This window comes from Stigmatopora nigra, chromosome 18, assembly GCF_051989575.1.
Source record: "Stigmatopora nigra isolate UIUO_SnigA chromosome 18, RoL_Snig_1.1, whole genome shotgun sequence".
NCBI lineage: Eukaryota > Metazoa > Chordata > Actinopteri > Syngnathiformes > Syngnathidae > Stigmatopora > Stigmatopora nigra.
This window is the reverse complement of record NC_135525.1, coordinates 3533570-3558898: the sequence shown is the minus strand read 5'-3', so window position 1 is coordinate 3558898 and position 25329 is coordinate 3533570. Positions and strand designations below refer to the sequence as shown.

The 25329-nt window shown below is 35.9% G+C and overlaps 1 protein-coding gene across 1 annotated transcript in view; it reads left to right on the top strand.

Annotated features, from left to right (window-relative positions):
• Positions 1-971: 971 nt before the first annotated feature.
• The window catches only part of gas7b (growth arrest-specific 7b), a 30979-nt gene continuing 6621 nt past the window's right edge, over positions 972-25329 (top strand). Inside the window, exons 1-8 of the mRNA XM_077738677.1 lie at positions 972-1321; positions 9208-9325; positions 14250-14327; positions 15652-15740; positions 17707-17760; positions 20714-20803; positions 23578-23693; positions 23886-23960. Coding sequence (XP_077594803.1) covers positions 1142-1321; positions 9208-9325; positions 14250-14327; positions 15652-15740; positions 17707-17760; positions 20714-20803; positions 23578-23693; positions 23886-23960 — 800 coding nt within the window. The 5' untranslated portion in view covers positions 972-1141. The remainder of the gene's footprint in view (positions 1322-9207; positions 9326-14249; positions 14328-15651; positions 15741-17706; positions 17761-20713; positions 20804-23577; positions 23694-23885; positions 23961-25329) is intronic.

The window sequence follows — 25329 nt, the reverse complement described above, 5'->3', positions numbered from 1 at the left end:
ATTATTTTTTGTGGCTAAATATTTGGTGCAACTCTTGCATTGGATTTGATTATGAGGTAAAATTTTGTCTAACTTTTCCATTTTGGGCTACCCTTTAAAAAGTGAAAACAAAATATTTCAACTTTTCTTGTTCATTTCTTTTACATTTATGTAAGAGAAAGCCCATATAATTTGAAAAATGAATCCACATTTGAGCAACTTTGAAAAACTTAGTTTTTGTTTGAAAACTTTACATTTATTTGCCCGAAAACAGTGATGGTCAAAGTTTTTGCACCAAGTACCACATTAAGGACTAAGGACGACGTTCACGAGGCAACAAATACATCCCAAGCATAACAGCAATTATTTATTATTATTATTCTAATAACTTTTTCAAATAGGGGAGCGGCGAGATTGAAAACATTAATATTTATTTCCCTTTCTTTCTTTATTTATAGTATATAGGCTCCAGCACCCCCCGCCGTCCTAATGAGGAAAAAGCAGTTCAAAAAATGAGATGAAATGAGTATTATATCCACAAGGAGACGCTATATGACAAATGAGGAATTCTAACGTGTCAAGCGTGAATCACCATGATTTGCCTAAATTTGAATTAAAAAATGATATGATAACATGGAGAATAAACACTTAATGAAATAATCATATTAATTGCAAAAAATAATTTTATCGTGAACATTTAATTAAACTGATTCAATTAATTAAATTTTAAGGACACTTCAGTATTGATTTCATTTTTTTTCTAGCCAATTGCAGTAAGGAAATCTGCTAATATCTGATACGATTTACCTGTGGTTGAAAGTCTAAATTTACCTGTTTGAAATTCTGCTTTTCCATAATTTCGCAATTTACAATGTCGTATTTGGATTCGTAGTGAAAACGATTTTTTTTTTTTTGCTAAACCATCTTCCCCACCCCTTGGTTTTAACTTTTATTTTGAAATTCTCTGTGGTTTCCCTTTTTCTTCTCCATGCCTTCTCGCGGTTTGACGTTTCGCTCACAAGGATTACTGACGTGACCCACAGACAAACTGTTCACCTACTTTCCTCAAGTTTCACAACAGTCGTCTTCAGAGCCGCGGATTTGTATCGCCAGCGCCAGTGTCAGCAAGCAGTTTGTGTGGAAACTTTAGCTTTTCCGGGCGATGTCTGGATATTACTGCAAAACTTTGTATCCTTTCAATGGAGATCAGCACCAACAAGGTCTGAGTTTTGAAGCTGGGGAGATGATCAAAGTGGTACAGTCTCTGCCAGGAGGATGGTGGGAAGGAGAGAAAGATGGAGCCCGAGGATGGTTTCCTTCTAGTTACGTCCAAGTGTTGGAGGTAAGATTTCATGGAAGTAAATAAATTATTTTTATACACATTTCAACACTTGATTGTCACTTGACTGCTTTTTTGTTGTTGTATTATGAGTAATTTCCATTTATCTTTCTTTCTGCCCGTCAGTCGGTCCATCCATGCTGCCAAAGTTTAAGCTTGAACTTGTCTCATCTCATGTCATTTCTGCCCAGCTTTATTCTCACTAGGGTCGTGGGGGGGGGGGGGGGGGTGCTGGAGCCCATCCCAGCTGACTTCGGGTCACAAGGCGGGGGACAACACCCTGAATTGGTGGCCAGTCAATCACAGGGCACGAGAAGATAGACAACCATTCATTCACTCTGACTCTCATAAATAGGGGCAATTTAAAGTGTCCAATCAGCCTACCATGCATGTCTTTGGAATGTGGGAGGAAACGAGTACCGGAGAAAACCCACACAAGCCCTGGAGAACACGCCAACTCCACACAGGTGGACCAATTTGGATTTGAACCCAGGTCCCCTACTGTGAGCCCGCCACTCATCCGTCAGACCGTCTCTGAACTTAGTTATTATTATAAGTTAGTGGAGTTATGACCAGTCACTGGGATATTATCTCTTCTCATCTCATTTTATTAACCGCTTTATCCTCACTAGGGTCGTGGGTGGGATATTATTATTCCCATTAAACCATTTATATAGGCACATGCATAATATCAGTCAATGACAATGGGGTTTATACTTTGAAAATAGTCATTAGGGCTAGTTTTTTTCATTCATTTATAAACAAAATATGTATTTTTGAAATTAAGTTGTACCCATAGTTAAACGGGATAGGCTCCAGCACCCCCTAAGTCCTTCAAAAATATAAATGAATTAATTATTAGGTTTCACTCACTTTTTATTCATTAATCATGCTTCAAAATTTAAAATATTTTATGCATTCAATGTTTCAGGAACAGTGGTCAGTCACTACAATGAACAGCTTTTCAAAAGTTGTCACACCCTTAACACCTTTTGAGGAAGTGAATATTTTTAGACAATTACAACTAAATACATATATAAGCAATTTTTATCTATATTTTTAATTAATTAACCATTATTTTGTTCATGTAAATGCTTTCTTTTATACATGAAATAAAACACTATTATTGTTAATAAAAAAGAAATTAATACAATTGAATTGAATATGACACAAATACACACTAGTGACAGCCCCTATCCACATTCTAAAGTACATTTTTGATATCATACTATTTAACTCCTTCCATGTCATGGATGACAATGGACATCCAATTCATTTAAACCAGAAGACTGGCTGTGAATGCTCGCGTTTCAGTGCCATTGAAGACACTTGACATTAACCCATGTTTACTTGGTGGCAATGGCAAGTTGGCAACCAAAGAATTCAATATTAAAACAAATTCATAATGTGTGCATGAAAGGGTTAATAGCAAAAATTTATTTTATTCTTTCATGGACCGTTGGTGGTTGAATCAGACATTCCAACATAATCTCAGTATCAAAACCTCCCTTTAGTTTTGTTTGATTTAGTCAAACCTGCTGTGGTGATTAGCATCTTGCTGAGTTGCCTCACACTTCCTCATTCCATGCACATTCATTCATTCATTCATCTTCCGTACTGCGAATCCTTGTAAGGGTTGCGGGGGTTGCTGGTACCAATCCCAGTTGACTTCATGTGAAAGGCAGACTACACCCTAGACTGGTCGCCAGTCAGCCGTAGGGCACACAGAGAGACAAATGACCATTCACATTCACTATCATACCACCACCAGCAGGAATCGAGGCCATGCCTGCCCTCACTGAAGTCAGGCCAGTGAACCACTACACTACTGGAACCACATTCCTTCCACATTCCATTGAAATACTAAGGTCTCCCCTCAGTCCGCGTGAATGCTTTGGCTGCTCTCCGCCTCAAACTTTGCCACTTGAGGGAAATGTGGGTGTTTACTTTCTTGGAAGTGGATCCCTCAAAGTATGTCTGGTCTGGTGTGTCTGGCGCAATGATGGAGTTTGGACAGTGTGAGTCAAAGTTTGCGCAGCTTTCTATGTGCTGATTATGCAAAACATCCCAATATGATATGAGCTATCAGTTGCTTATAGCAGGTTAACCAGTATCTAAAGAAGGTCTGAATTGAATTCTTTTGTCTTCAAGCGGTCTTCAAGGGGCTCCTGTGGGTCCTGGTTTTTGTTCCAACCGATCCAGCGCAGACAGTTTAACCAGGACCAAAACTTTTACTACTGAGAATGGGCAAATTATTGCATCATTCCACCCCATTCATGTGAAATTGCTATTGCTATATAAGGCCAGGAATAGCAAATTACAATTCGGGACATATTATAATCATACACCTAAAACTGGGCGATATGACAAAACTTGTTATCACAATTAAACAAAAAGTCGATAAATAATTATCATCCTAATTATCACAACTTTATTGTGTCAGATTTGAAACTTCAAACTTATGTGAATAAGTTACTTTCCTCCTCATTCAAACATTAAAGTAACTAGGCAGCTAATATGCGAGAATATGCAGAAAATCTATAATGTATATAGTGTCTATATCTGTTGTCGTCGCTCCAGACAGAAATCCCACGCATGCGCAATAGCAAAAAAGCCTGATTCAATTTCGGTTCGGATCTTGTAATGACACTGTAATCAATAATTTATACTTCTAAGGTACGGGACTGATCAAAAGCTGTAAGGCAATCCTGCATCCATTCTGGCCTTTTGCGTGTTTGGAGACCTCTGGTTTAAAATCTCAGCTCCAACCTTCTCCTGTCAAAATGTCTTAACCAGACAATGAACTCTAAGTTGCTTACAGTGGACAAGGGCTGTTTTTTTTCTAGAGTCCTGGCTGTGGCTTGTGACACTAATGGGATCAGGATGAAAACATGAACAAGCTGTTCTGTTTTCTTTTATTTATTACTTTGGGGTTAGGGAGCATTGTTGATAAATGTGTCACTGCAGCTCGACCTAGATTTTGTATTTAAAATGATACTGGTTTCATGTAATTCTTGTTATCTTGAAAAGGATTAATCTTTATATATATATATATATATATATATATATATATATATATATATATATATATATATATATATATATATATATATATATATATATATATATATATATATATATATATATATATATATATATATATATATATATATATATATATATATATATATATATATATATATATATATATATATATATATATATATATATATATATATATATATATATATATATATATATATATATATATATATATACATACATATACATATATATATATATATATATACATATACATATACATGTACATGTACAAGTGTATGGGACTGTTGTTTAGATCATTTAAACAGCTTTTTTTTTTTTTACAGATACAGTACATTAATAGAAATTAGCAGCTCAGAAATGTTATTTTGTTAATGAGAGCTTTTCTATGTCTTGGCTTTAAGCTTCAGGTTTTGCTACCTGCCTTTGGTTCCTTTTTTTAATGATTATTTTTGTTCAAATGATCAGGACGTTTCAATCTGTCAAGGATACACAAATCAGAAAAAATATGTGAAATATGTGTAATGTGTAAATAGTTTTTCAGAAAGTAGGATTTGATAATGTATGGAAATAGGTGGAAACCTTAATGACCTTGGTTTGCAATAAAACAAGAAACACATGAATGAACAACAGTGTGGTTTTAAGGCATTTAGAGTGGTTTATCGCAATCTTCTCAGTTTCACAGAAACCCTTGACTGAAACTTGTAGGATATTTGTGAGTTCATTATCACATTTGAATGACTCACCCACATTTGTTATGTGAATGGAGTTAAGATAAAATACCTCAGGAAAGTGAAAAAGTTTTCTACCATACTGATGATGTTGCTTTTCTGTGGTCTTATTGACTGCATTGACATTGTCATACTTTGAAAATTTATGATGATAGAAAAGAATAAGGACACATTGTGTGGAACCACACACACATACACATGATATGTATCAAAACCGAAATCACTGATATCCATAAAAAAATGTTATTTTTATTTTCATATAGCAATTAAAGTAAGTAAAGTATAAGCTAAAGCATACTTCCAGGTTTTCCCTTCACATATGACAGTTGCTATTGGTTATACGTCAGATGTTACTGTCTTTTTTTTATAACCAAAAAAATGTTCTTTTTAAACAGTTTTTGGCATGCAAATGTAAGGCTTTTTTCGCTTGTTGAAAATACTCTAAATTGGCCCTAGGTATAAGTGTGAGCATTAATGCGTGCAGGTCGGCATTATAAAAGAGATATTGATTTTTTTATCAGCTTAAATAAAATCTATACAATTTACATTCTGTTATGATAGCTAAAAATCCTGTGTGAACCGACAACTATTACTATGGATAACAGATTTGTTTCACATCACAATCTTAATAGTGGTGTAATGCTGTCAGGAGAACTCAAGTAATTTGCAACAAGCTGTTAGGTATGTGGACCCACTGTGTTGCTAGTATTGCTTCTCTCACCGGTGAGTCAGCTGTGTTTAGAATGAAACCAGGAGTGAAGAGTGGGCTTTTCGTACAAGCTTTTGTGAAATTCCTGTGATCTAATCTGTGCTGTAGTGCATCTGGCTGCCAGCCAGCCAGCAAGCCAGGTGCTTCCCTTGTATAGAAAAGAAAATGTCCTTAATGTTGCATCAAAATACTGTCATACTATGTTTCATCATACTGACATATGCGGTACATGTGAGTTAAGCAGAGAAATGCCAGCTGTTTGGCTTTGACACACCCTTTCCCAACTTTGCTTTGGACTAAAATATACATTTCAGGTTTTCACATATCTACTGGTAAAACTGTCACCGAGGTCTTCGGAACAATTTGCTGTACATCTTCCCAGTATGTAGGCGCTTCGTATTAAAAAAAAGCTTTTTGTGTTGTGGTAGCAGTCAGAAGCCTTTTAATTGTGAGACATTTTAGCCACCAATTTGGGGTTTGGAGAAAAAATGAACTATTTAAAGACATAATCTCATACTGGGCAATGTGACTATTTCTATTTTGAGTTGTCATTTGAAAACAATTAAGTCAGTCAGTGTAATTACAGTTATTTTCATTTGGGTTACTGTTAACATGTTATTCCTTATGATACCAATAGATTTGTGACCTTTCTGGGGTTCTAAAAGCCTATTTGTCAGCAGTTTCTGGGTATGATGTCATGATTAAGTTTCATGTTTTACTAAGGTCAGCAGTTTTTACAAAAATGATGACACTTTCATTTTTCGCAATGCAATTACTTTCTGGTTAAAATATACAGGATTGTCTGCAAAAATGTTGTCTCGACAGGTCTAATTCTTATGCACTGCAAAAGTACATAAATATTGCAATATTTGCCACATACATTTCCAACTAAGAATTATTTGGTTGTGTTCAGTTTCCCTAGTAACAACCTACACGGCACAATGCTTTTATTCTAATGTATGTGATGTTCATTCGTATTCAGGCAATTCAGACACCTAAACTTCTTCTATAAACAGTACAATGTTGGGGTTTTTCATTAGTCATCCTGTTGAAACTGGAATGCTGAAGTGGCATAATGTTCCTCCTACACACAGTCACTGAGTGGTGGACCTGCTTTTACAAAAAAATCATGTGACGGATGGTGACACAGATGGCGACATATGGGAAGAAGTGAATCACCTCTTCAGGGTATGTCTGTCCTTGAACATTGTTAACCTTCTGACCAATATGTCAGTCACCACCATAAAAGGATACCCCGAGAAAAACTTAAGTTATTGGTCAATGTTGGAGTTATTTGCCGAGATTGTTCAACAGGTACAATTTAGACACATCACCATTAGATCTAATTATGTTGAGGACATTTTATGTAAGCAGTGGTTATTTCATCTAACCTTGGTACAGGCAACGTGGGATCAATTTCCACTCTGTAGTGGCGATGTGATAGTGAGTGTTAATGGTTGTCTGTCTTTATTTTCCTCGTTATTCAATTATGAAAGTAACTGTTATCTTATTTTGTAAAGAAAGGGAATATAACATTTGAGAATTTTAATAAGTGTTTTGGTTGTAAAGGTAAGACAACTCCCTCATTAAAATATGGAACATAATGAGTAAAACCTGCATACATTTTGACAGGAGTCTTTAGGCTGGCCTCCACTGAGGAGAGTGGGTTAAAAATGGATAAGTTTTTTTTTTTCCGTACGTACATGTCTGTAGTCTTAAATATAAATCAAAAGTGGACTAGGCTAGAGTGGAACCTTGGTACCCCCATTTTATCAAATTAAGGACGCTCTTTAGTTTGAATTTGGTTCATTTTTTTCTCTTTCTTAATAGAATTTTTATTTTACGCTGGACATTAATTACATGTGATTAAAATCATGGGTAAGACTAAATGAAAGTACACAGTGCTTGCTCACAAGCCTTTTTAATTGTTGTAGTCCCTCCTACATTTGGGAAGTCTCAATGAATGGGTGCGTATGTTGTATGCCACAGGCTTACTGGCATGCTGGGAATGTGGAACCAAAGACAGATTGTGTTTTAGAAGGTTAACCATCTGGAATGGTTCATCATTTCATGCTGCTTTATTCTCCAAGATTTGACACCACATCCCAATGATAATCTGTATCTTTCTCTATATATTATGTACTGTATATACTGTTTTATGTATCAACTAATACTCAAAAAGATTTTCCTTATCTTGGGAATCATATCCCCGATGATTGGAAAGACTTTTTCACATACAGTATGAGATGGCTATATAGTATATCACTATGCTTCTGCACCTTTTGCATATTATCCATGCTGTTCATACCACTACCGGATGGTGATCATCTGTTTTTTTTTGCCAGTGGCTGAAATGCCTAGGACAATGCTAGGGTTTATTCACCAATAATGGACATGTGATATAAAATATTTGAAAGAGAAGCTGAAGACAGGACATAAACTTTATCTTCTTCTATAATTAGTTTTATTTCGCACAAAGAATTTGTGGAGAAAACAAGATCTAAATTTGAACAAAACAAAAATATGTACTGGTAAAAACAATGACAAAAAATTAACTTACAGCAAAATTTTGCAGTGCCATAAAACACTTGGCTGCAGAAAAATATTTTTAAACACGTGGTAAATTACTGTGTAAGTGGAAATTCTGTGTTTGTGAAAATTAACATTGCATATGTAAAGGTTTTGCATTGTGGTGTGTGTGTGTGTGTGTGTCTGTGTGAACCACTGATGAGAACCTGCAACAACGTTTTAGAACACAGAAATCCTGCCATCTTAAAATCATGCCATTAACATCAGTCGGAATATTATTACATTACTTTATTTGATTACTTACCAAACAAACCTGGGAGTGTTAATATTAGAATTCAGTGTGTAATTTTCTCCAATCTGAAACCAAAACCAATTATTTTAAAATCAACACAAATGATGCAGTAATAAAATATATCTTTTGCTCCTGGCCCGGTTGAAAATAGGCAGTAGAATCTGTTCATGGAAAAGCACATGTACATGGAGACCAAATCTAATTCAATCTACTAATGCTATTAGAGAGAAAACACGGCTGCTAAAGATGTTGAATGGTTGTCATCATGTGGTACTAGATTAGTTCGTTGCTTCTCTTCCTTGTTCCTAAGTATAGTGGTGTAACTATATATGAGTTTATTGTTTTTTTTGTTGGATATTATTGACATTTTATGCATGTATGTGTACGCTTGAATTCCAGGTCATGGAGTTGTGAGTGTGACTATTTTGAGCTGCATGCCTATATTTTATCCGATATCGTTGTGAAATGATTGAGGGAATTTTTCTTTAACATCTTTGGTGTTGTTTGAGCTTCTTTTGTTTCTAACATCAAGAGATTTTATAATTCCCGCATTGTGTCTTAACAGAGAACAGCTTCACTTAGTCAGCTTCCAACAGAAGACCTGAGAGACCACCTTCCTTTTCACTGGAAATGCTACATGTCTCCACAAGGGCGGCGTTACTATGTCAATACCACAACCAATGGTAAGATGCATTTGACTGACTTGTTGATTAATGTCAATGAATGAAAGAAGCAAATCTAAATAAATATCAACATTAATGGAAGCGGGAGGGAATCGAAGAGGACATCCATTCTGCTGTAATTTACTGCACACATGCCAAATTCATAATAGCGTAGTTAAGAACACAGCACAGACTGGATTTAGGCCAAGAGTGGGCAATAGTGTTCCAATAGGGCAAATAAAAAAAAAACGAAATCGTTCTTAGGGGCTCAAGTGGTGGCAAGGAGAGTGGGTGCCACAAATTAGCTGCCTTGCTTCTGTCAAACTACCACGGGGCATCCGAAAAACATGCATGGTAGGCTAGTTGAACACTCTTAATTGCTCCTATGTATGTATGAGCCTGAATAGTTGTTAATCTCAGTGTGCTGTTCGATTGACTGGCCACAGACTCAGGATCCCCCCTGCCTGGTGCCCATAGTTAGCTAGGATAGGCTTCAGCTCCCTCCCATGACCCTTGTGAGGATAAGCGGTTCTAAAAAAGTATCAAGAAAATGATTTTGTAACATTTTATTATTTTACAGGAATGAATAAGTAGTACTGAAAAGAGAATGGTTTTGCCTCAAATAATAATATATCGCCCAAATTTTAACTATTACATATAAAAAGGGGTAAAGTTGCAAAAAGATTATACAATTATACCAAATTAAACATTTATGCAAACTAAGCACTGTGTTGATATTGCTGCTATGGAAGATTGATAATACACATTTTTATGAATTTCAAATCAATACAATAATGAAAAGAGAGCCCATCATGTTTATTTGATTTGAAATATGATGATATAAAAAAAAAAAATCTACAATATTTTCTTGCCTGTTATAATAGAAACACAAATAGCAACAGTAGAGGAAATTACAAATAAACTTGACTAAAACAAATAGGCAACTGGTATTTTTGTTCAGCTGAATATTTTCTTTTTTGACATATCTAATCACTCTATTTTGCTTGAACAACTAGAAAAAGATGGTATTTGGGACATAGGTGGAGATTGAGTGAGAGGTTATTCAGCAGGCAGAGAACAATCAGTAAAAATAGTGCATTATATATTAGACAAACTTAGCATTTCATGTGGGATCCCCCGGGGGTTAGTATTGGGACCTTAAAGTTGTAGTATTGGGCAACTTAAACTTTTCACTGTGTGTGTCAAATATGTTTTCATTGTATCTAAAGAAAATCATTCTGTTTGCAGTAGGGACATTTACACTGAAATTGTAACTACTGTAAACAAAGAAGGTATGAGTGTGTGCGTGAATGGATGTTTGTCTCCTTGTGCGATTGACTGGGATAGTGTCTAGCACCCCCCACAACCCTAGTGGGGATAAAGCGGTTCATTAAATGGGATGAGAAAGAAAAAAGTTGAAGGAATTCACATATTTAGTTTTCTTTGTCCTACTTCTTATCAGACATTTGCTTTGTTTTTTATTTGTTTAATTTCCAATGTAAACTGGTTACGAACTGGTTAATTATGAGTATTTGGTGGATGTAACTGTCTGAAATGAATGAGTGAAATAAATAAAAAAGAAGGTTAGGAAGAATTGGATCATTTTGCAGAATACCTCAGTAGTTGAGAGTTGCTCTTGCCTTTAATGATGTAACAATGTAAATGCAAATTGCTACACGTACAATAAATTTTAGGTTTGCTTTAAATGTAATGGTATTGCTACTGATGCCTTAATGTTAGAGAAATGACTAGAAAAGAAAACATTGCGCAAAACAGTGTGCATGTGGACATTCAGCTCTGCCACAGGAAAGACAGTGACTGGTGTTTCCCTAGCAACTTTCAGTGTTTTGTATCACTGCTAAACACTACAGCAAAACCGCATAAGCATTGCTTCAGGGAGGTTTTCTTTAGTCTCAGAAAATATTTTTTGTTGCTCTGTGGTTAAAGGAAAATGCAGTGATATAGTGTCGTCATAACCTAAGAAGAATTAACACATTCACATTTAAATTCAAGGGACCCAATTGCCCCATCAAAGATAAAATAATATGGATATTGCTGGAATCGTGCATTATAGGAGTTCATTCTCAATGTGTTAACCACAGCTATAATTTAGATGTTGCCTCAGAGTGTAACTGGTTTCCCACAGAGCTGTTCACATCTTGTATGCCTCTGATCATGTTTCCAGTGGTCAAATCATGGCCAGTGCTGGATCTAAAATAATCTCAGGCCTCTAAACCCAGACATGCTTTCATTACCTTTTGCCTTTTCTTCACATGAAATTTGATGTTAATTAGTGCGATTGCCAGATTTTTTTATTACACAAGCCAGTCTCTTCTTTTTATGAACTTCGTGAAAGTGATTACTCAATGAGATAGCAGGACACCAATTTTTTAGGGAAACAGTCTTTTCTTTGTACAGAGTCTGTGGCCATCTGGAAGTTAATTCAAACTGACAAATTCTCACATGAACCCTTTTTTACCACACATAAATCTGTCAAGAATCTGAGCCGCTTTTGCTGTAGAAAAATTACTGTGCCCTTTGAATTTGGACCTGAAATGTAAAGGTGTACGTATAACCCAAATGCAGTAGAACAATTGGGGAAATAGCTGGAATATCTATCAAAAACAACTTGACCCATCCAGCAATGAAGTAGCAAGCAGCAACATAGTGAAAGTGAAAGTCTAGATAAAAAATCCGGAACGAAGATTGGAGTCATGACATCAAATTTTCTGTAATCATCTGATGTAAGTTGAAAACTCCCGCTTAGTTTTGTATTGAAACGAAACTCAGCAAAGTGAGGGTGCATGCAGGAAGTGCTAAGGAAGGATTCAGGGTCACAGAAATAGAGAAATAAAGCTGAAGTTATTACAGGTAAAATGGTGAGGAAGGAAATTTCAAGGGCAGGCAGGCTTGCCATTGGAAAAATGATATGTGCATGAAAAACTGCTGGACATTCTTCCTTACTGTGTGATTGGGCAGGAGAAGCTTATTGGCTGTTTATACATCTGTGTTCTCTAATGAATGGTGAGCTCATCATGGCTGATTGATGGTCGAGTAGTAAACTCTTGGAAAGCGTAATTACCCTATGAAAAAAGAACAAGAACCTACTTCATTATTATCTCTTTGCACCTGATTATTACAACCCCAATTCTAATGGCGTTGGGATGTTGCCTTGAACAATCATAGATGACGATATGGAGAATGTGTTCGCAAGGCACAGAAGAAGCTGTTCTGCAGAGGAGCTGGTTTGTTACTCAAAATGTACGTTTTCCGTGAAGGTCTTCCATCTTTAACCACAATATTCATCAAACAATGAGAGCATTAACTCAATGCTCGTTGGGCACAGTTTGGCCCGCGACTGGTATTTTGGCACAGTTCGAGCATTGGTCACGACTATATTAAACCAGTACTCGCACAGGACACAGGAGTTCTGTGCACGTATCAGTGCATCTGTGTCGCTAGAGCCATCACTAGTATACTCAAAGGGCTTTAATTAAAGAGATCCAAAGCAAAGTGTGAACAAAATTACGGAATCAAAAATTAAAAAACAATTATCAAAAGCTGTAGAATCAAACATACCTGTGACGTACACCTAACACTGGCGTGTCAATGAGAAGGACGCAACAAGAAATGAACAGAGACGACTTAAATACACAGACATGGTTTATGGAGACAAGGTGAACAGCTGGGTGATACAAAGGCATCATAAAGGCTGATGAGACAAAGGGGAACCAACAACAGGCGAAATCAATCGACAATCAGGACAAGTTACACAGGAAAAGACTAAATCAATACAAAACATCAAAACCACATAAACCTAACATTTGGTTAGAGCACTTTTTTTGCAGAAATTAAACATCTACATTTTTTCTTCACATCCTTTTTACTCTCGAGTTTCTAAATTATTTTCTTCCTGCATGTCTATTGAAACGGGTCATTCATGTACAGAATGCTGTCACTGTGATCTTTTGAATATGAATGAATGATGGAGTCTAACACTCCAGAGAGACTGGAAAGGAAATGAGTCATATGAAATGCAGGTCAATTTAGATAATTTAGAATGGTAGTCCTTTTTTTTCTTTTTACTCCAATTTTGTCATGACAAAGAGGCTGATGAGATTTGCCTCTTATGCTCTGCACTTTTGCATAATGGTACAGATTTAGAAAAAAAATGTTTTATTCAATTGAGTAGAAATATACATTTTGCATGGGAGCAGAAGTTGCCAGTCCATATGTGCTGGCTAGTATTAACATTTTTAATGAATAATGTTTGGAGTTACAGTGTGTACCCTCTGATCTGGCATTTGAATGTTCTCCCCTTATTGTGTTTAATTTTTGCAGGTTATGGAAACTAACAACAAAAAACCTGTTTTTAATATCAATTATTTGATTTATTTTGCATATGAGTTATATTGAGCTGATTTGCAAAACATTCATCTAATTTTCGGAACCGCTTTATCTTCATTAGGGTCACGGGGGTTGCTGGAGCCAATCCCAGCTTTCTCCGGGCCAGAGGCAGGGGACACCCTGAATAGGTGGCCAGGCGCAAGGCACTAGGAGACGGACAACCACGTATGCTTACACTCATACCTAGTGGCAATTAATAGTGTCCAATTAGCCTACCATGCATGTTTATTGGAATGTGGGAGGAAACCGGAGTACCCGGAGGAAACCCACGCAGGCCCAGGGATAACATGCAAACTCCACAAAAAATGGCCATGACCTGCATTTCAACCTAGGACCCCAGAGCTGTGAGGGCGACTTGCTAACCACTCGCCCCACCGGGCTGCCCCATTGCAAAATATTATTCTTTTTATTTAAACACGACTCACCTGAGTAGCTTCTAGAGTATATTATTCACTTTTTTCTTCCCACGTCCTTTTACGATCAAATGAAATGAAAATCCTAATATGATTGAATTCCATCTTTTTCTTTTCACATTCAGAGACAACATGGGAGAGACCCTCCAGTGCTCCTGGGACTCCAAAATCCTCCATGCGTCCAAAGAACTTTCTACCTAAAGGTCCAATATTCCGTATATTTGTCCTAACTCTCTGTCATCTCATATTCATCCATCTTTTTTGACCCAAGACAAGGAATTCTACTAAAATTCCACCATTGTACAAAGCATTCTTTTAAGCTACACCACACACAGAAACAGACACTTCCAGGGAACTAATTTTAGCTGTAGCTTCAACTACAGAACCAAAGGGCCCTTTGTCAATTTTTGGCCCTATCTTTTCCCTGTAGGCTGATGAACACAAAATATCCTGATGGCATTGGAAGATGTTTTCAATCCAACTGCTGAAAGTTGCTCTTGTTCACATCTATTGGCTTAAACGGAAATACAACTCGCGTCTTTGTAATTACTGTTTATCGCGCTCACTCCACAACAAGGAAGAAAAATTGTCCATTCAGTCATTCAAATTATTTTCAACTTTTTGACCAATTTACACCAGATATTTAAAAACTGTAGAGTGTTTGTTTCCGAGGGCCTAGTGTCATTATTCATTCTAGTAGTAAATCAGATTAGTTTTCAAGGAGGGGTGGACTTTTCCAATGGTGCCCTTTGTCAATTATCATGTTCATAACCTTTATGGACAGTTTATTTAGTCAGAGGTAAGGACTTGAGGAGTTTGCTGGTGATGTGGTTATGTTGGCTTCATGAAGCCATGACCTTTAACTCATAATGAAGTGGTTTGTGTAGCATAGCGGCTCCGCAACATTGACAGGAGCCAGATGCTGTGGCTCTGGCGTTTAATTAAGGTGCATCCCTGCTGAGGTGTTTTGGCCACTTCCCAATAAGAGCAGACACCGGGGATGACCCTAAACACGCTGCTGAGATTCACTCGCCTGACTTCGCTCCGGGCAGGTCCGGTTCGATTCCCGCTGGTGGTGGTGTGATTGTGTGTGTGAATGGTCGTCTGTCTCTCTGTATGCTCTACAGCTGACTGGCAACCAGTCTAGGGTGTACTTGGGCTTTCGCCTAAAGTCATCTGGGATAGGCTCCAGCAACCCCCGCTACCCTTATGAGGATATGCGGTCCCGAAGATGAATGAATGGATTACTATATATCTTACAACATTAAGTGGTAATCCACAAAAAGAAACAGAAATTTGTCAACAGAGTAATATATTTTGTTATTTATTTCCAAAGTGTTCCCTCCAGTTCCATATTCTTTATTGGTCTACTGTCTCAAATCACCTGTGTTATGTTGTAAAAGATATCCTTATTGTTGCGTAAATATGGATTACATTTCAATCTGGGTTTCTTGATAATTTTCTCTTCTGGTTGCAGTAATGTGAAAGAAAATACACCAAATACAATACAATTATATATCTCCGCAGTGAATGGTTTTCACACCAATGAGAGTCCCCCACACCATCCAGAACCTCCACACAACAGTCTGGGCCGGAAAATCAGTACTGATCCACAGGTAAAATACTACCAACTTAAGAAAAATAAATAAATAAAACTACATCACAATTTTCCATTTTTTAAAATTCATGATGACTACTTTAATGGCAGTCAATATGAATTGTAACAGGGTGCAAAGTGAATTCAAAAATAAAAGACCAGTTTCAACAGCTATTTTGCTTGAGTGAACAATTATGGAATGTAAGTATTATTTACCATGAGAGGTTATTATATGTTTTATGGGGTTATTTTTCCTCGGTTCTGGTCTTTATACTTGTAAAAGCATTTGTATGGTTTTAAATTTTTTAGTCACCATAACATGGTGTGTGAATGGATTGGAGTTTGCCTTTTCTCCCTGTGCTATATTGGGTTTTCTGCAGCTGTTCCAAATTCCAATCAAATTTAAAAACAAAAATGCCTGTTAGGTTAATCGAGAACTAAATTGCCTAGACGTGTGAATATGAATGTTTGTTGTAAGGTACACCCAGCCGTGTATGGTTTTGGTTTTGATCATAACGTATCTCTATGAGGGCCTTACAATTTGGAGAAAACCAATCTTCATCAGTCCAATAGTGTATCTCATTCTCAAGATAGGATTTTTATTAGTTTTAAACAATTATCACTCTATGAACATTTATGGGGAGCGGTTGGGAATCGCAGTGAAAATCCACTTTCGATTCATGCTAAAGCTTACTGCGGACATGCCAAATTCATAAGAGTCTAGCTCAAGAAACCGATAAAGGGGAGGGATCAAAATGTTATTGTCGTGAGATCTACCAATAGCATCTTCTTGATCTACCAATTGTACGTTCGGGATCTACCGGTAGAATACGATCTACGTAATGGGCACCGCTGTTTTAAAAGAACTGCATGGTTTTTCCAACTCCATGCTTTTCATCTTGTAATTCATTGTTTTCAAATAACCAGAAATATGTCAACTAAAATGTTACAGCTTTTATAGTACTCACATAATAACGTTTTTTAAAATTAATCATTAAAATTGCAGTAGCTCCTTATTTAAAGATGAACTCATACTTTTATTTTTGATAAAGACGAAGAATAATGATTTTCCACATTAAAAATCCCTATTGATTTTAACATTAATTATCCCTTTTGTTTTTCCTTTCCCGTCTACACAATCTGCTGGATGCAATTAACAATCAGCCTACCAACATGTTTACTTCTCTCTCCTGCTAGTCACATCGAGTCATAAACAAATTAAAAGGGTCTTCTTGTCCTGTTTGTTGGTCTATTGTGTTTTTTTCTTGTTTAACCTAACAGTTTTGTGTGTATAGCGCAATCGACTCCTAGTGTTAGTTCTCATGATCGTTCCATTTTTTGTAGTTGCAGAAAAATAGAATAATACTCTTCCAAGCATTCCCACGACTGGCTAACAGACAACACTATTTGATCAGTGATTAGAAAAGTGTATAAAGCTGTGGACAGGACTCAAATGGTAAACTGGTATTGACTAGATCAGGAATTTGTGTAAAATGCAACTGAATGTAAGAATTTTAAAAGCAGATTGCATGAAAATCTAAGGATCTGGTGGGAAAAATCCCTCATGGCAGATTTCAAATGGTTTCCCCAAAATTGTATGAAATAGGACAAAAACTCAAGCCAGCTGAAAAGAGAATTAAAACATGTTGGCCAGTTTAATAATGGGGTTCTGGGTGTTAAATTCAATGAAACAGCAGAGCATTGACATTAATGCGGATGAAGAAATAATATTTGTACAAAAAAGTAAAATATTGTAAAAAGAAATAAATAACTACGGCACACCTTCATTTCTTTGCTCACCAATACATACACTCACTTGCTCACGCCCTCACTTGCATCATGCATATCCACAGCAACAAGCTCCAGACAGATGGTAAAGGAGCTCAACAGCATAACAACTGTGTGAGAGTGGGTATGAATGTGGAGCAGTCACGTCTGAGATGGATAATGGACGGTTTGACAGACCATCCTTCCTCTTTCTTCAGAGCCCAGGACCTACAACGCCCACCAGGAAACAGAACAAGGAGACCACAGTGACGGTGAGTGGGAACACTATCTTTAGTAAATATCAACTAAAACATTTAATATCAAGCAGGGAATCTTTTTCAAATTTGGAAAGAATGCAGATTGTACTGTTGGGATCTTCTTTCCACCCACCATTATAGCTGTACTATATCACCTATGTGAGTGTCATTAAAATCAAAGTAAATTCCTTCCACTTGGCTTTGGTCAAAGGATATACTATTTTTTTGTTATTGTGTCTTCCCTCCCATTTCTACTGTTTCTGGTGGTTTTTTTTTCTGTTGCCATTTCACAAAGAATGCAACCATATTTTCTCTATTCAGCATCCACTTTATACGTCAGTTTTGCAAAAAAAGGCAGAAATACTACCCCAAGACTTTATAAAGTTCAAAGATGTTTGTGTTTTGGAGAGTTTTCTTTTCCAGCATGACTTTTCATAGAAAACTATGGTAATGCATAGCAGATTTTTCGATTCAAAATTCGTCGGATGCATTGTTAAATGTGCTTACTTAAAAAAAGATCTGAGGGCTGAGGTTAAAACAACAAATCTACATCTAAGACCGAAAGAAAGACCTTTGATGAAACAGACACGGCAGTAAATCAGTAGGGCTTTGGCTGAAACTCTCTACATATGCATTAAGCAGGAGTTCATGTGGTTAGCTAAGTTACTAAAAGCCAAAGTCATTACGTCACAAAATTGTTGTTTTACTGAACAAGCTGTCAACAACAACACAAGTCAGTCTGCGGTTAGGTGTCCATTCTGATCTAAATTAAGTCATCTGTTGCCACTAAAAGCGATACATGGCCAATCGATTTTGACTGAGAGGGCGTGGCAGTGAATAAAACTGTTTCACTGCCCTTAATTGAAATCTCATATCATCTAATCCCATTTTATGAACCGCTTTATCCTTATTAGGGTCATAGGGGGTGCTGGAGCCTATCCCAGCTGACTTCGGGCCAAAGGCGGTGGTCAGCCAATTGCAGGGCAGAAGGAGACGGACAACCATGCATACTCACAACCATACCTAGGGACAATTTAGGGTGTCCAATTAGCCTACCCTGCATACTTTTGGAATGTGGAAGGAAACCCACGCAGGCCAGGGGAGAACATGCAAATTCCACACAGGTGGACCGACCCTGGATTTGAACCCATGACCCCACTCGCTCCACCGCGTTGCCTAATTGCAATAGACTTCCAATTAGTCAGAATGACTTGCACTGAATAATCTTAGTGCAACAGGCTTTTTTATAGAATCTTTGGCAGAAATAGACCTGGTGTGTTTTCATCAGTAACTTTCAGAAGATAACTTTACATTAAGCTCAGGTTGAAAATAAAATTATTGGTTTTTTTTTTTCTATTACTGATGACAAAAAAAATCTTGTGAACACAATATTTCCCAATGCCACAACTGCGCACTGTGCCACAGCTTCTACTCCCCACTATGTTTTATTTGAAACTGTCTTTTGAATCATGCACAAAGGCCTTCAGTTTCTTCTTCCTAACTATTTAGGATGTAAACATCCAATTGTTGTCTTGAGATCTTAGTTAATGGTATAACTATATGTTGCAAAATTTAATCAATTTCTCTAGTGTGATCATAACTGTGGTTATTAATGAGCTCTTTACAACAACAACAAAATAAGATTTAATCAGACAGCTGAAGGCTGGAGAAGGTTTTCTTTGAGCATCAGTTTTTTCAAAGTAGTCTTAAAGGCTGAGTGATAAATCCTCAGAGGGTGAAAGCCTCTAAAGTCCCAACCTTCTACAAGGATAGAGTGAGTACATAATTTTCTCTGACTCAGGCTTTTCTAAAGTTGTATTCGTCAAAGAAATGTGTTGCTAAAGCAACTAAAGTTACGACTGAGCATGTGAACGTTTAAATTTGATACCATGTATTGTAATGCTGTAGTCATTTCAAGCAATGCCACAACAGCCATTGTGACATCAGAAAATATCGCAATTGCAAAATAATGCAACTTAAAGACTGTTATATATACTAAATGCTAATGTAGAGTAGGGTTCTAAAACAATTAGGATACCCTGATAGACGATTAATTACTGATTATTTTATGATTAGTCGACTAACTGGCTTGTATCTAATATATAACTCTTGACCTAACATTTTGGCTGCAGTAGAATTATAAACTAGGCTCTATGAAAAGTTGGACTCCATTTTTTGGCAACTATCATTGTTTTCAAAGTAAAAACAGATGTTTGCAATGATCTTCTTTTGATTTACTTTATACGGAGACTTCAGAAATAAAATAATAGTTACTTCAAACAGGTGAATTCTAACATTTTTATTTATCTGACTAATGTCTCGAAATTATTAATTGATTATGAAATTGAAACCGTCAATTGATTTGATAATCGATGTGATTTCCGGTCCGTCGTGGCAGCCCTAAATAGATCAGGGTGTAACCTTAATGTCTTCTTTTTTTGTGTGGCCTTGAGCTTAAAAACAAGCAAACGCCAATCTATACTTGATCTTGTGTTGCTTATTTAATGTATTATTAATGGGACGCCAAACTTTCATGTAACATACTTCTGACTTGTGTATTGTCTGGTATTATCTTTGAAGTTCTGTGTGCCTTTACAGACCCATTTTCTATCTTACAGTTTAGTAAAATTCAAAAGTGGATGATTGCTAGGGATTTTGATGTCTGACACAGTACTGGAAAGAATTAATGTCCAGTGACCGACATAGGATTTTCAGGACCGTTACTGATTATTTTTTTTTTATTATTAGTATACCAGTTATTCCTTAAGTGAAATCATGAACACCATCATTAACAGTCACATTCTAAATATCATGAGCATGTAGTCACATTGCCTCATTGTCAGCCTCCAACTTGCTATACTGCTTTTTTTGTCATTTGCATTTAATTTTTACTAATTTGATTTTGTATGTATTATCCATTAATTTGCCCACTGTTTGACACTTTCTTGTGGTGTCTTTCTCTTTTCAGATTAATTGTGTGACATTTCCTTCGTCGACCTCCATGTCAGAACAACAGCTGCTCAAACCAAATGAATGGAGTTACTGTGACTACTTTTGGGTGAGTTCACCATTGTTTAAAAAGCAACTCTTTTGATTCATAACTAAAGTTCAGATAATAACTCTAACCAAAAATATTACAAAATCAAATATTTTTTTGTTGATAAAATCAATCCCCCCTACCCCATGAAGGCAGAAACACATGTCAAGAACTACTTTTAGTCTGTTTACATTAACTCTCCTCCCTCTATTTCACCAACTAACATTCTGTTCTGTGAATACATGCAACCCTGTATCCGTTCATCTTTCATCGTTAATCTTTCCATGCTATGCATGCTGGGAATCATTGTTGGCTTTTGAGCTTGGCAGATAATTTATTGAGTCAATCTAGAGCAGGGGTAGGGAACCTATGACTCAGGAGCCATATGCAGCTTTTCTGATGGTTTCATATACTATATCAAATATGAAAACCTCTGGTGAAAGCACTGAGTCCCGAACGCACCAATAGAAGCATCACATCTGCACTGTGGCATTGAGACTACCTCAAGCCCTTAAATCATATGTTGTTGTTTCTTAATTTAGAGCTTTCTGCATGCATACTCTCACTGATACTCATTGATTAGCAACAGTGTAGCAATGTTGTCACAAGAATTCACAGACATTTGTTCTGTAAAAGTGACAAAATGACAAAAATAAATGCACACATGGTCATTTATTTTTAAATTCTGACTATGGCTCTCAAGGAATAACATTTGAAAATATGAATTGTTTATGGCTCTCTCTGTCAAAAAGGTCCTCGACCCCTTATCTGGAGTGAAAGAAAAAAATGGAAACATTATTTGGAACTTGCCATTTCCTGGAGTATAATCTCGACCATGTGTAGTGGAAATGCACTATAGTCTAACAAAAATGTTAATAAAAATCTCAAAATTCCCACTGAAACTCGCCAGCAGAAGACACTTCAATGTCTTCCGCTGGCCACTCAGAAAACAGTGTAAAGTCACTCAACTCAGCTCCGGAGAAGAAAAATGGCGAGCAGCGGGTGGTAGCCGATGCTTTTATCCGGAAATAGAGTTCTCTGAGCGTACTGTACGGCAGGGAGTCTGGGTCGACCTTACGGCGGATGCCGTCGCCTTTATCCAAAAATAGAGCTCTCTGAGTGGACGGCCGGGAGCCCTGGGGTAGGGGAACTGATGGTGGAATTTCCCAGAAATGTTTCAAAGTGAAAGCTCCAGGCGACCTTACAACGGACTCCGTCATCTTTATCCGAAAATAGAGCTCCCTGGTTGGTCTAAGACGGCTAGATACCGCATTGGAAGCAAAGTGGAAGTTGAGTTTCTGTTTAAGTCCGGCCAGCGGGTGGACACCATCGCCTTTAAATGAAAATAGAGTTCTCTCGGTGGGTAGGATGGATGGATGACGCAGAGGAGCGAAATAGAAGTTTAATTAACCCCAAAACAAGTGAACGTGGTCTTAGTATTTGAGAAATCGACTAGAAATTTTCAATATGGCTCACAGTTTGAAACCAAGTGTCCCGGAGGTTGATGACAACATGTTTATAGCCATTGAATATGGCAATCGCCTTGACAGTTTCATGTCTTTGTACAAAAGTATATTTGAACCAAAAAGAAATATAGCGATCACAACTCCCAATCAACATCTTCCTTGTGTGCCGAAAACCTCTCGCAAAAGCTCCTCCTGAAAAGCTCCCCTACGCCGCCTCTTGAAGATTCCATTAATGATCCAATGCCTCTCAAATCTGATCAAAAACATTTGGGCGAAAGGTCCCAATAACTGTTTCTTTTAAGAATAACTATTATCACTGCGAGTGTAATACTTAATGTATTCACAATATTGTTAATCTATAGACGATATTTAGATATTAATACATTAATCTTTCCATGTATATAACTGTAACATTTAATAAATACACTTCTTGATAATTTTACTTGTGTTCAGAACAGTGAGGCACAGGCACTAACCATTCACCCCCTACTTTGATAGAATTATATTATAATAAGTCTCAGAGTGGATCTCTAATTGCCATGGTGACCCTGAGTCTCTTAGTTGAATTGTAGTGTTTATACATTTTTTTAAATTCAACTCCCTTACAGTTTCCTACTGAATGGGTGCATTGTTGTTCAGCCACATGATAGTGGATAGCGAATATGGATGTGGAAAGTTCCTTTTTCAATTTTTCATTCATTCATTGACCATTCCGCTTAACCACACAATGGTCGTGGATATGCTGGAGCCTATCCAAGCCAACTTTGGATGGTAGGCGAGGGACACCCTGAATTGGTTGACAGCCAATTGCATGGTACAATAAGACAAACAATCATTCTCGCTGATTTAGAATGTTCAATCAGCCTACCATACATCTTTTTGGAAACCGGAGCACCCAGAGTAAACCCATGCAAACTCCACACAGGGAAGTCGTAACCCACTAGGGATTTAATCATCTGTCTCAGAACTGTGAGTCTTCTGTGCTAACTACATATCTGATCCTGCCAGCACCTTTTTCATTTAAATGAAGTAAAGAATGGCCGGTATTACTTGTATGAAAAAAAAATATAATGAGGTTATGGAATACAGCCATCATAATGTGTATTATTTAATTGATCATGGAATTTTTTTTTCGTAATAATGAATATACATTATTGTACAGTAACATCCTTGCTACACTCTAAAACACCCTTGTCTTTGTGTTGCTACTTGATTCTGTATTTAAGCACTGATAAAACCATTAACTACGCTGAAGTGTGACATTCTCATGTTTACTGCAAAGTGTTTGTTCAAAGCATTTCTTGTGTGCTTGTTCTATTTATCTTTTAGACTGATAAGAAGGACCCCCAGGCCAACAACTATATTACTGGTTTTGAAGTCTTACTGCAAAAACAGCTTAAAGGAAAACAAATGCAGAAAGAAATGGCTGAATTTGTACGAGAGAGGTACTTTCTTTTTCTTTAGCTTCATTTCCCTTTTTTATGTGTCATTCTATCATTAGCATGAAAACCACATGGTTTCCTCATGTGGTTTCCTCTTTATCCGTTCATCACCCTGTTGCATGACATGGGCAATGCACAGTCATTGAGTGATTTGCGCAAACACACAAGTTACAAAAATCTTTACATCTCTCTCAGGATAAAAATAGAGGAGGAATACTCCAAGAATCTCTCCAAACTTTCCCAGATCCCTCTAGGAAGCCAGGAAGAAGGGTGAGTTACTCACTCCTGAGTTCTTTTGTTATACAGAAAGCAAAATCTCCTCTCCCTCATGACAGTTTTGCAGACACAGTAAAAGCAAATGTCAGTCCTTAGAAAGTAATTTTTGAAGATGCATCAGATTATTTCCTGTTTTTTAGGTTTTGATTTTACAACAGCAGTTTACCAAGAAAGAAAAAAAAGTATAGTTCCCCCCCTTTTTTTTATTTCTCCTCCAGTTTAGCTGTTTTTACATTGAGAATAACACAATGCAATTAAAAGTGTACAGTAATCCCTTGAATATCACAGTTAATATAGACCAGACATGGCCACGACAAACAATAAAACGTGAAGTAGGATCACCCAGATTATTGTTACCACAAAACATGCTTTCACGCCTATACAAAAATACAAATACACAAGTACAATTATCAAAAAGTGTATATGTATTGAATATCACACAATATATATATATACATGTATATATATATATATATATATATATATATATATATATATATTAATACATGTATATATATATATATATATTATATATATATATATATATATATATATATATATATATATATATATATATATATATATATATATATATATATATATATATATATATATATATATATATTAATACATGTATATATATATATATTATATATATATATATATATATATATATATATATATATATATATATATATATATATATATATATATATATATACATGTATATATATATATATATATAGAGAGAGAGAGATAGAGATATATATATATATATATATATATATATATATATATATATATATATATATATATATATATATATATATATATATATATATATATATATATATATATATATATATATATATATATATATATATATATATATATATATATATATATATATATATATATATATATATATATATATATATATATATATATATATATATATATATATATATATATATATATATATATATATATATATATATATATATATATATATATATATATATATATATATATATATATATATATATATATATATATATATATATATATATATATATATATATATATATATATATATATATATATATATATATCCATATACATATACATATATGAGGAGGCTGATGACGTAATCGGATTCATTTCAGATAGAACCTCTGTCAGCCCACACTCATATAAGTAGCACAATGCTACCATTATATTTCTGACTCAAATCAACTCTGTTGTCAGGAAGGACAATTGCCGTTTTGTTGGTTCGGTTCTGTCATTTGACTTTCTCCAGCTTAGCACCAGCCGTCAGTATTTCTTTCTGACTTCACAATTAGTTTGATAGCAATGGATATGC